The 12235-nt window shown below is 37.0% G+C and overlaps 2 protein-coding genes across 5 annotated transcripts in view; one reads left to right on the top strand and one right to left on the bottom strand.

Moving 5' to 3' along the window:
* The window catches only part of HTR1F (5-hydroxytryptamine receptor 1F), a 111039-nt gene that overhangs the window by 64012 nt on the left and 34792 nt on the right, over window positions 1-12235 (top strand). The gene's annotated exons all lie outside the window — the stretch shown is intronic.
* Window positions 1-12235, bottom strand: part of LOC149919877 (uncharacterized) — a 72363-nt gene that overhangs the window by 41915 nt on the left and 18213 nt on the right. For 2 of the 3 annotated variants that reach the window (XM_090134476.1, XM_090134477.1), the window contains exon 2: window positions 711-822. In XM_090134476.1, the coding sequence (XP_089990602.1) occupies window positions 711-822 (112 nt within the window). Of the gene's footprint in view, window positions 1-710; window positions 823-10026; window positions 10335-12235 lie in introns of those variants that run through there. The other variant, XR_016463729.1, reaches the window with a different exon arrangement.

Raw genomic sequence — 12235 nt, 5'->3', positions numbered from 1 at the left:
ATGTTAGCACCTAAGCACATCTTGTTGAATTAAACTACATTCTGCTATTGTAGATAGGGTTAATATAGCAAAACTCAGCAGATTCCATTTCGAAAGGCTCAGCTGATAAGCATTCCAATTTGGGAATTTATTCAGTGTAATGCAGTGATTCTAACCAGTAGCTTAATGAATTGCTGCACTGCATAAGTCATGACTTTATCTAAAGTACTAGAGCATTAATTAAAAGCTCTATTCACCACACTGTATAGAATCATTCTGGAGTAGTTATTTCATCTTAATTGCATTATTGTAATAATGCTTAGAAACTTGTCTTGTACTGAAGAAATATAGAGTAGTAAGTAGTCCTTTCACTAAAGATCTTTCAGTATAAATAGGCAAAATGAATACTTTCGAAAAAAAAATATTTTGGAAAATAACCATGGTACTGGTTAACTTGACAAATTGTAGCAGTTTAGACCCTTTCAGAATCTTGTTCATCTATTCCAGGCAATTGGAATCCATTTGTGTAGGGATTTAACAGTTTATATCTTCTATCAGATGCCCTTTCATTTGTGATTAAGCATCTCTGAAAATACTTCAGCAAATAGTTGTTTCATCTTACTCATACATTTGGGTAACACATAGGAAAGGTTGAAAGGTTGCTTTTGGTTTTGTATTTTTTCTTCCAAGTTGTACCTAAATCAGTGCAAATAGTAAATCAAATATCTTACCTAGATTTTGAAAGATAATCACTGGGAGATTACATTCATTCATCCAGAAGAGCAGCTTTGCACCTTTGCATACTGACAGCTTCGCACCTTTACATACCGACAGCTTCTGTCCCTAGAGGAAAGCACAGGAAAAAATAAAAACGAAAAACAACTTTACATTGATTTAAAGAAACTCTGTACTTTCTTCATTTTCTTCATAGCCTCTGCAATAGAAGGGCAATGCCAAGAATTCTGGTAGCTGGATTGCTACGGACATTTGTGCTGTGCACACAGTGTTACATAGCCTATCAGAAGCTAGAGAAAAAGTGCTGTAGTTTACCAGTTTGTCCCATAGAAGGGAAGGTCAAAATTTTGCAAAATATTGAGAAGATACATCAGAAAATTAGCTGCAGAACCTGCAACTATGAAAACCCAAAACATGGAGAAGAAAAAGAATACAATAAAGTTTAGTAGAGACTTTTTGTACCTTGAACTCAACTGAAGTGCTGAGATAACTTGCAGACTTTGGCATCCCTCATTCAGTTGTTCACTCACGAGATGCACACACAGAATGACTCATGTTAAGTGACAGCTTTTATACTTGGATGTGGTGTGAGTTCTGGTACAGCAGTGTTATAATTATGATGACTCTCCATCTCACTCTCAATTTAAGAAAAGCAGAGAAAAGTGGAACTAACGATGATGCTGAAGGATGGAAATTCTTGAGATCACTGGGTAACCACACTACAGAAACCATCACTAAATGAGAAATTGCAACTTTTCTCAGCTGTGTAGCAGCAAGTTGCATATGAAAGTTTAGAGTTCTTGACTATAACTGCTTCTTTTTCCATAATTAAGACAGTGACACTAGATTCAGTCTGCCATCACTGCAAGCCAAACACCATTTGTATGCTGCAGACTAAGTCAACAAGGGAGAAGAAAAAACATTTCAGCCTGGTTCTCCAAGGTTAAAAGCATTCTTTGAGTCTATTAACCATCTGGCAAAAGCTTTCCAGCTTGACTGCAAGTATCGTACAACACTAAATTGAATGTTGTTTGTGTTATGTCTTTTAAATTTCAATACTGTGAAGCAACAGAGATAAGATTTTTTCATGTCACCACCCAGGTTCCTTTCAGGGACAGCCAACAAACATGTTGGCTCTTGGTCAGACCTTTGTCAAGGCCTCAAGCAGAGTCATGTCAGGGCACTACTGTTGAAAATGGCTTCAAAGTTCAAAGATGGGGACTGCATACATTTTTCCATGAATCTGCCACCATCCTTTTTCAATCTCTTATTGTTGACTGCTTCAGTGACAAGAAATACTGCAATCTTAACAACTCCATAGTCTCATCAATTCTGCAACAGGACTCATCCTTTGTTACTAAAACTGTGTTTGTAGATACCTCCAGCACTTCCAGTAGAATTCCTCTACAATTTTTCTAGCATCGCTAAAGCACAGATTTGTTATTTTGGGGCTCAAAAACTGAGTATGCCTTACAGTAGAATGCAAAATCTAGATTTAGAGAATTTTGCTTGTGTATCTCAATTCTAAACAAACCTAAATGAAATGATTTATCTTCATATATAATCAAATTAGCAGTGGAAATTAAAATTCATGAACTTTTTCAAGTTTAGGATTCTCCTTTCCTGTGATAAACCTCCGGGAGCAGCCAGTACAATTGCAGCCCTGAAAATTACACATAAAACATGTATCTAATACTTTAAGTGTAAAACTGTCACAACAATATGAATTTTACTTGAGAAAACATGAATTTTGAAATTTCATCCTTCCACTACCTTCACACAGGCACTTTAACATCGACCAAAAAATAAACAACCAGATAAAGAGCAACAACAACAACAACCGCACACTACCATTTGGTTACACTTTAAAAACAGAACAAAACAAAATAAATTGCATTCCTAAAAAAGCTTTTAGAATATTTATAAAGAGATCAGAAAACCAGTACTTACATAAATTCATTATCCACTTCAAAATGACTTTTTCAGAAGAAACAGAACAGAAACAAATCAAATGCCCCATTAGATTTCACTCTAGGGATTATATTCTCTTATATGTTTTTGACTCTAACCTTTTGACAGCTAAAATTAGCGTTGTGTTACTGAAAAAGATAATGCACCCTGAATATTGCTTTCAGATATGATACAGGAATGCATTAGGTTTACAGCAGAAACATTACAGAATATAGATTATTTTGTGTCCATGAACATTGTCAAACTGTCCCTTAAGCTTCACTGTTTCCATTTAAAATTAACTTTTTTAGCGGAGGGGTTGTAACTAGATGATCTTCAGAGATCATACTGTACAGTTCTGACTGTGCAATTTTTCTCACAAGCAGCACAAGAGTTGAAATCAATAAGCCTTGCTGGTTTGAACCCCGGGCCAGTCTCCTTGTTTCCCACGCATGAAGAGTATTCCTTCCTACTTGAAAGCAGACATCAGTATGAACAGTACCAGACTTAACACCTGTAGTACCTGTTTCTTTGCCAGTCTGTGTAGTTGTGGACTATGGCACTGAAGCCATAATACCAGACCAAAGAAATCTCTCATGTGAACCTTTATGCCCTCCCTGATGTTCCCAGGCTATTAGCCCTTGTGGCACTGGGAAAAGTCATATATATATACTTTTTTTTTTTTTTCCCCTCAGGTAAAAGGATGTGAAAAGCATGTCCCAGCCAGCCATATGACAACTACGATGCTTGCATTACATAACTTTGCTATAGTTCAAATTTTTACGTGCTATACTAACAAAGACTACTATCAGAGGGGGACAAACACAGTGCTGCCTCATGTTTGGAGCCAGCTTGGGCTTAAAACTCTCCAGGCTTTGATATTTGGTTCTTTCCTATTAGAAACTGAAATTAGAAATTGACTGGTTCTGTGTGGGAGCCAAAAGTGCATGCATAGCATCAATTCTAAGAGGATCAGAGACCTAAAGTAAAACAGGAAGCTAAAAGACAATGTAGTCACAGCACAAGGGCACATCCTCAGGACAAAAGGTGAAAGGGGGAAAAGAAAGAGTAAAAACATGACAGGATAATCTGTATGATGCATACTAGTTCACAGCCTCCTGAAGGTTTTTCCAAGGTCTCCAACCAAAGGGAGAATAATTGAAGCTGTCCTTATACATTGCTCACTGAGAACAGGATTTGGGAAAGGCACTAGAGAGGCAACACAGGGTTCAGAGGAAAGAGCTTCTCCTGCACATGATAGGTAAGAGTGGTAAAGTCAAACAGCCATCCATCAAACCTGTAGGTAAAATGGAATTAAATATAAGACTTGTGCATCTTAGATAATCTTTTATGTATATTATAAATCATACACCAATCGTTAAATTAAAAGACTTCATTTCTGAATTATTTTTTCCACAATCCTTAATACAATAGTAACATCATAAAACTGGATATTAATATCTCTACAAAAAAATATAGGAAATGAGACTTAAGAAATCTGCTTTACATACACTGATGTTGGAGTTTCAACCAAAAAATTCCTTTAATAATTGTAACTGAAAGGAATTGTATTCAAGGAGTTCAAACAAACAAGCAGAGTGATAATTCTAGTTGAAAAAATCATTAAAAATATCCTCAGAATGAACTCTGAATTAAAAGTGACACGCTAATGGATTATAATTTATTCCCTGACATTGAGCAAAGTAGGATTCTGTTGCCTAGAAATGTAAAATAAACAACACTAAACATCCGAAGTGCAGATTTAGAAGGAAATCCATGGAAACTGAAAATATTCCCCGCAAGTCCTAATTCAGCACAGTAAGTTTTTGCATAATTCATTTTGCTGCTCAACCTGAAATCAAAATCATCACATTGCAAAAACACACTGGTTAAAAAAGCAAAAATCCTAGACTTCTGGGGGAAGATAAGTAGACTATTGGTTTACAAGCACACATGTACCTGGCAAGCATACAGTGAAGACCCTGCAAGGCCCAAAATACCCTATACACTCTACATCAACAAAGTAACATATTGTTTATAGGAGATCAAAAACTAGGAAAAACAAACAAGTTTAAAATGGCCATGTAACTAGAATTCGTCTCTCCTCCTTTGCTTTCATTGGGCCATCCTTTGTTATTTTCCCCACAGAATCCTGCTACACTTTTTGGTCAAAGGGATCATGCTCACATGAACAGGCAGATACCATTGCTTTTTTCTTGACTAATATTCTTTCCCCCATGCCTCATTCATCAGAATTACTCACTTTCTTGTGGTCCTTTTTAATGATGTTCAGCACTGTTGACTTCTTCAGAAACACAGTGAAAGCCTCTTCCCAAAATTTTATGAGCTCGTAGCACTGTTCTCATTTTGAAAATGGAAAACACTGTCATCAGTATCTACTAACCGCATGATCTCAGCATAAGAGTGTGGCCTCAGTTGCCAGAGTTTGACAGAATGCACACCACTTTATTTTACTTAAAGAACACAGCTCCTGGATATCAGTTTTTCAAAGCAACTTTCCACTTCCATAAATCAGACTCAGCCTCTCACAAGTCAAGCATGAAAGATGACTGAGAGTGAGACAAGTTTAGTTGAACTAACTTCAGAGAGATCAACCTCTTTCCGACCCAATACCACTTAAAATTCTTTTAGGACCAGCAGCAAATGTCTCATCTTAAAACCTTTATTTTCTTTTCTCTTTCATTATGCATTTTGATTCTACAACAAAGCAGGCAGCAGTCTGCCAAACTTCCTTTCTCTATAAAATTGTGACTTACACCCTGGACACCATCTCAAGCTTGCACAACCAAGCTTATGCTCAGTGTCTTCTCTTGATAAAGTTACCTTGCAGACCCTTCTCCCTTTCAAAAACAGCACCAATTAGAGCCCTTGGAGCCATCATCACCTCAATACACAGGTTTAATACTCTTGAACCACTAACACCACCATCTTTCACTGAGATAATGGTATGGAAGAAAGCATCATACGATGTGAATGCCCCTGGGCCTATTTCTAGTAGAATATTGATACACATTTTGTCACTGAGTGTCACAGGTGTTGGCCAATAAGTAAAAAACCTAGGGGTGGAGGACACAGGGATTGCTCTCCCGCTTTCACATATTCAGCATGACACATTTTTTGCACACAGCCACAAGATGACAAAAATCTTATCATACTATAAAGCATGGGGATAATTTTAGACGTTATCTTCTGAGTGTAACCACTCTGAAATTCATTCGTCTCCAAGGTATTAAGTAGCGAGTCTATTTTTCTTTTTGTTCTTCACTCACAAACTTAGAGATACAATAACTTCATACATCATACTGCAGTATGACAGCAGTGCTGGTCCTATTAGGAGTGGGATGTTATTTCAATGTACTCAACACTTCAAAATGTTTTCCTAAATTAGACTTTTTATCTTCTTATCTTGTTACACAAATCAAGATTCCTTTCAGCCATACAAGGGAATTTAAGTTAAATGGAGACATTAGCAATGCTAATAGAAAGTTTGCAGGAAATGCAAAGGCTCATGAAAATCAACAGGATGCAAAATAAAGATACTAAATTCGCTTGATTGTATAGTAATAGCAATGCTAGTTTGACTACTTTTTTTAATTATTGAATTAGTAACACTATTGTGATAAATAGAGTAACACTCATTCTATTCAGAGATCTGCACACTCCAACTAAAATACTTGCTTTGTTTGCATGACAAATATCACTATCAGCTAGCACTATGGGTAACAGAAGGAATATATAAAAAACATATGAAGTTGTTAAGTTAATCTTAGATTTGCAGTGAAGTCGTATACAATTCACTTAGCACTGTTATTTTAAAGACTTTCTCCAAATACACGTAATGAATAATGTTGAGGGTCTGAACAAATTCCAAAAAACAATAATATTGTTCATGATTCACTCATCCCTGACCAAAACAGGGCAGTATCAGAAGCACATAACTGTAGTACTTTTACATGTTTCCAAGTTAGTTCTTGCAAGTGATTTCATAGTTTTGACATGCCAACAGCCAGGATTAAAATGCTTGCAGACAGTACCGGTGATTACAAAAGTCATTTTGGAACATAAAATAAGGAAGGAAGTACTGCCTAGTTTCTAGTATAGCATTTACTTCATTATGTTAACTTGCTGAACTGCAATTTATTAGAATCATCTACTAAAAAAAGATTCATTATTTTGTTTCCTTAATTTTTGTGCAGTTTGTATTTTTGTTTTCTCTCCCAAGCCACTGCCATGCTATTTTGCTTGCACTCAACATACTTGAAAGTTGCCATAACTTGTAGAACAGCAGAAAATTACTACATAAGAACCTACTCTTTTAGAACTATGACTTTCCTGCTTTCCTTAGGAGATTCCTAATTTTTAAGCCTTCCTTGAAGGTCCAAGGTAACAGTATCTACTAATTGAGATTTAAATCCTCTTCTTGAATTGTGGTCCAAGCACAGAAAGATGTTTTCCTCTTGTAGGGGGTTCCAGATTGTGGCTCATCTCTGGCAGTGAGGCTCGGAGTAAAGAGTTTTTGTGGCAAAATTGGATAAATAATTAATTTAGAAAGATATTGATATTGTTCTTATTGAATTTCATAGCACTACATATCTTTAGGTAGGAATAAAAACCTGCATAAGGCAGGGTGGCAAAAGACTAGCTGAGTGGAACTGTGTAGAGAAGGACCCAAGGGGTCACAAGCTGAACATGAGTTAGCAATTACCACAGTACTGAAGAAAAAGAAATTACACTGTAATACAGGAAACAGAGGTATAACAAAGAATTAAAAAAATAAAAAGCCTTCTGCTCAGCCAGACACTAATATAGTGTCACCCAGACTACTCCATCCATCTTTGAGCACTGTATTTGAGAGACAATGGCTAATTGAAAAGCACCAATGAATGAACAAGGAAAAGATTCCAAGAGCTAGAATATCAAAGAAAGTACATGCAGAGTGGTGAGGTGCTGGAACAGGCTGCCCAGAGAGGTTGTGGATGCCCCGTCCCTGGAGGTATTCAAGGCCAGGTTGGATGGGGCCCAGGGCAGCCTGGTCTAGTATTAAATGGGGAGGTTGGTGGCCCTGCCTGTGGCAGGTAGGTTGGAGCTTGATGATCCTTGAGATTCCTTCCAACTCAAGCTATTCTATGATTCTGTGATTCTTTAGTCTAAACAGAGAAAGCAGAAAGGAAGCACAACTGAAAGCCTAGAGGCTGGTGCAGTAAGAGAGGGAATACAACAGCCTCCATGTCCACCCAGAAAGGAGCATGAAGGCATACATTCCAACAATGAAGTTTTAGCTAACATTTTGCGGCTGTGTTGGAAGATCATGCCTAAGGCTTGCTTAATTTCTGTCAGATGTGGCAAAAACAGTGGTGTAGTGGGTTAAACAAATTACTGCTCTAAACAGGTCTCCAAACAAGTCACCTTGCACACATAATTTCCATATAACCAGCTTCGCCTTCACAGAAGCTTACAAGTACAACTGATATAACTGAATTCATAGCTAGTCTAAACAAGAGGATTTAAGGATTAACAAGTCTTTGAACTTTATTTTTGTCACCAGCAGAGAGACTGTCTCTTTGAGTAGTTATCTTCCAACTTATTTAAAATCAGCATTTTTTAACACCGCCTAAAATAAAAAAAAAAAAAACATAAAAAAAAAAGCAAAACATAAGCTTCTCATCCTTAGAAACCTATTATAATTCTTTTTTTATAAACTCAACGAATACTCAGATCTTTTATGTAATCTTTTATTCAAAAAATACTTATCAAGAATACTTACACTTCTATTTTGTCTACTTCATATCTTTCTTTTGATCCTCTCTCTAAGACAATTTGCATTTCAGCAAATTGTCTACAGGACAAAACATCCTCAGCACATCACCAAGTGTAATAAACTACCTACCTATCAACTAGAGTATGCTAATGAAGTAAGCATGGGATGCTTCAGACTAAGGGCTCATTACTGGTTTTTAGAGAATATAATTGTGCACTTGGGAAGCAGTAACTTCTTAATTACAGTCCTCTGGGGAGTGGGAGGAATCAAAGTGCTAGCACGTCTGGAAGGGACTAGACATAAGTAGCCAAAGTGGTCTAATCCTATCAGGGGAGAAAACACTTGATCTGCACTCCAGAAAGCTCCTAGTCTAATTTAGGCACTCTCTAATTAAGTATTTAAAAATTGCTCTCCTCAGTGCACTACTCAGCTTCTGCTCTTCCATCAGCTCCCTCACTTAAATCATCAGCAGGATTAACCAGCATTGATTTTTACTCTGTACCTCATGAATGCTCTAGTTTCAGTGGAGATGGATGGGATCATGGTGAAGATATGTGGCTGGGGGGTAAGAGGTGATGAATCTTGGGATTCAGTGAAACACATGCCAGGCACACTTCAGGTTCTGCATCTCCCATTAGGTACTACAGCTGAATGTATGTGGGAATAATGAATGCATTGTATGATTCTAGAAATGCTTTATTTTTTTAGAAATTAAGGTCTGAACATTGGAAAGAACTTATACTTGAGAACAGTATTGAAGCATATCCTGATTTGATTTTGTTCAAAACCTTATTCAATTTTAAAAAGAACTAAAACATTGCTGCAGCATGATGGACAAGATTGGGGGAAAAAAAAAAAAAAAAGAAAAAAAAAAGGAATAGCCATACAACATCTAAAATGTATCATTTGAAAAGGAATTCAACTACTCATTCTTTGGCCATCAACAGATCTGCAACTTACAGCTATAAGAAATAAGCCCTTTCTGTAGGCAAGTTTTTCCTTAATTTCTTATGCTTGTAACACTTGCATACCCATCCTTGTCTAACTGGTACCAAGTAAAATATGGATCTAGAATTTGGAAAAAAAAACAACAAAAAAAAAACAACAACAAAAAAAAACACTGACAAAACCTTTACAAAGAAGTCCAAAGTAGCTACTTATTCCAGCTGAGCAGCAGAGTGCTGCCAAGTCATACAACCACCATCTGGAGACCATTTTATGAAGGTCCGTTCTTTCACACACGCCGCACATTTCGCACTAGAGAATAACTCCAGAAGCTTTCAGGGTCACTAACTGCAAGTTCATTTTCTGTCAATCCCGAAAAGCACCATATTCATGACAGCTCACAGTACCAGGCAATGTCATCCCTGGTATTGCTTTATCATCTGAATTCTGACTTGACCTTACCCTCAGCTGGAACAAGGTAGCAGATCATCTTATGGCGTATGTATGCATCTCACTGCTGTGAACATTTTAAAGCAACCCATTTTTCATAAAGAAAAGAAATAAACAAGGATGATACACCATATAATGAATGAAGCAATCTTAAATTGTAACCCATAATTTTAAGGTAAACTAAGCACCTGCAGGCAGGATCATCAAACGTATGCTGAACTTTGGCAGTAGAAAGAAACTGCATGAGGCTGGCAGCCACGGCACAGCAATTCCTGAAGGAAGAAAAGGGAGAGGATGAGCTATTTCAGCTTTCGATCCTACTGACAAGAATGTCACACTCACTCCCCCTCAGCAGTGGGCTTTTCATGCAGCTGCATATAGGGTGGTTAGTGGCTGAAGAGAGAAATTGCTGCTGCTGAGACTGAGCAAGCCACTCACTCATCAGTCTTGTGCCTTTTTGCTGCTATCCCTCTTGGTAGTAGTACGCTTCTTCACTTGTTAAAATATCTTCCTTTTAACCTAGTCTGGCTTGAGATGATGGAATGTATTTGTTTTGAAGGAGAAAAGATTAAATGAAATATGTTGTAAATTTTGTTTGAAGAGCTGTACCAAAGTGAAATCTTTTTGTGGTTTTTCAAAATATATATATATATATATATATATTTAGCAAAGCTAGTTAAATACATGTTTCAAAGCAAATCCTACAGGCAACGCTATCCAGAATATATTACATACGCTTATCACATACTGCTTTCTCTATAGTAAGCAATAGCTTAAGAGCACTCACTGCTTGTCCACTTTCCTATCATATAAAACAACCATTTTCATCTTGGGGTCTGTAAAAACTTACATAAACTACTTCTAGGAGACCAACTCAAAACAACTGGAGAGGCAAAAAAAGAAAAAAAGCAATACAAATTGGAGCTGCTATATGAGTGGAGTAGAGTTGCTATATGAGCACTTACCTTTCTACTGCAAGATTCTTGGCAGTCTAGAAATAAGCTGGGGAAAAAAATGTTAAGAACCACTATAGCTGATAAATAAATCCAAGTGATATCTGCATGGTCAACAGCAAAATACATTCTTGAGAGAGGCCACTGAAACAAAGAAAGGGATGGGAATATTCACATAAATGTGTCCACTGGGGTTTTACTATCTAAAAATATTAAAACAGGAGCTCTGGTGAAAATCTGAGAAGAATTGCAAGTACTTGTAGTTAACCTTCCCTCTATATCACATTAACAAGAAAAATGCAGCGTAGGGTAACTAGCCAGGAGGTATGCTATTTACAAATAGTGAAAGCTCAGTAAAGAAAAAAGACATGAAAACAAGCCAACATTTTATGCTGAGCAATTATTAATGCACCAACAGTCTGAACATTAAGTTAAGGTTCCATAATGAAGCTAGCAGACTGTGGAGCTGGTTCAGTCATAAGATTGTTCTCTGCTTAATGTGTGCCATAACCATTAAAGATGAAATAGAATATTTGGAAGGCAGAAACAGACACAAAGCAGAAGAACATCTTCGCAAACAGAAGGCTACAGTTCTATTCACACCTGAGCATTGCATAGCAGGGTAAAAAGAAAAGAAAGTTGCAGTCTTTTTCTATGTCCCACAGTCAAAACTTCTAAAAGCTACAGCAGATATACACTCTTTGCAGGGATGATCTGCAAAAGCTAGTCTTAGATTAGAGAATAAATATTTCATGGTTCCTTCTACAGTTAGTGGATAGAGAAATCTTCCTCATGAGAATAAATCTGACTGAAACTTGCCTGTAATTTTTCTGAATTACCCTGTAGGATACTAGATTGGAAGTGACCGTTATGACAAAAGACAGAACGTCAATCCAAAGTAGTTTCGCCATAAATTTGAGTAGTGGGCAAACAAACATCACATAGATCAACACAGAAAAGTGAAAAGCTTTTACATGGCAAAGAAAAACCCCATGCACCTATAAAGGTCAGAAATGACATAAGCTGATTAGCTTGAAAAAATCCTGAGGTTGCACTGGATGCCAGATTAATATCATTCAATCAGTGTACTCTTGTTACAAATAAAGCAAAGGACCACATATGTCCACCATACAGAGAGGTTATCCCTCTCTATTCAGCATTGATAATGCTACACTTCATTCACTTTTGGGATCAAGGATGTGTTCAAGAGGGATGTAGAGAATTTGTTGAGACTGTCAGGGCACAAGGCTTGCAAGGAGAGGCTGAGGTCAGGGTTTGCTTAGTCTCTTGAAGAAGGGATGATCCACTAGAGGCAGCAACTACCTGGAGAGATGTATCAAAGACAACAGAGTCAAATAGTTTTTGAAAGTGGCAGACAATATAAAAAGGCCAACATCCACATCAGCATACTGAGAGGTTCAGTAGAGACCAGAAAAAACTTCAC

Source organism: Phasianus colchicus, chromosome 1 (assembly GCF_987193195.1).
Source record: "Phasianus colchicus chromosome 1, bPhaCol1.hap1.1, whole genome shotgun sequence".
Classification (NCBI taxonomy): Eukaryota; Metazoa; Chordata; class Aves; order Galliformes; family Phasianidae; genus Phasianus; species Phasianus colchicus.
The sequence above is the reverse complement of the archived record's forward strand: the minus strand, read 5'-3'. Positions and strand labels throughout refer to the sequence as shown.